Source organism: Acyrthosiphon pisum, unplaced genomic scaffold, assembly GCF_005508785.2.
Source record: "Acyrthosiphon pisum isolate AL4f unplaced genomic scaffold, pea_aphid_22Mar2018_4r6ur Scaffold_20900;HRSCAF=22476, whole genome shotgun sequence".
Classification (NCBI taxonomy): Eukaryota; Metazoa; Arthropoda; class Insecta; order Hemiptera; family Aphididae; genus Acyrthosiphon; species Acyrthosiphon pisum.
This window is the reverse complement of record NW_021770308.1, coordinates 48,788-49,337: the sequence shown is the minus strand read 5'-3', so window position 1 is coordinate 49,337 and position 550 is coordinate 48,788. Positions and strand designations below refer to the sequence as shown.

Sequence of the window (550 nt, the reverse complement as noted above, 5' to 3'; positions counted from 1 at the left end):
AAGATATAACTATTTTAAGTATATAAAATATTACAGTTATTACCGTTGATGTCTAGACAATTATCAGCTTTTACGCTAATGTTCCGCCAAAAGTTCCATGAATCGTGTCATATTTTAATGAGTAAGCAATATCCTCAATTTCGGCCGCTGGTTCATTTATTGTAACCACTGATAATCATGAGAGAACAGGCTTAATATAATTTACGAATAACAAACCAATTAAAACTTGTTTCCGGGTCATCACTTTTTAGTGCCATACGCAAAACCATTTTCCCAATTTTACCAAAACTATTAATACCCACTTTTGGACTTGTCAAACCAAATAAATTGCATACATCTTTCTTCAACATAGTATATTATATTATATTTTAATCATTTTTAAACGCGTTGCAAAGATTCTGCGATCAGCGTGGATTATGTACCGACATTTATTCGGACAATGCTACCAATTTCGTGGGCGCTAATCGCCGACTGCAGGAAGTAAAAAAAATATTTCTGTCTAAGGAACATCAAAATAAGGTTAACGACGAAATAACAAAACATGGCATAC

General features: G+C 32.9%; 1 protein-coding gene across 1 annotated transcript in view; it reads right to left on the bottom strand.

Annotated features, from left to right (window-relative positions):
• Positions 1–70: 70 nt before the first annotated feature.
• LOC103311997 overlaps positions 71–550 on the bottom strand; it is a 12,022-nt gene continuing 11,542 nt past the window's right edge. Inside the window, exons 6-7 of the mRNA XM_029492116.1 lie at positions 227–341; positions 71–168 (exon numbers count right to left, since the gene is read on the bottom strand). Coding sequence (XP_029347976.1) covers positions 71–168; positions 227–341 — 213 coding nt within the window. The remainder of the gene's footprint in view (positions 169–226; positions 342–550) is intronic.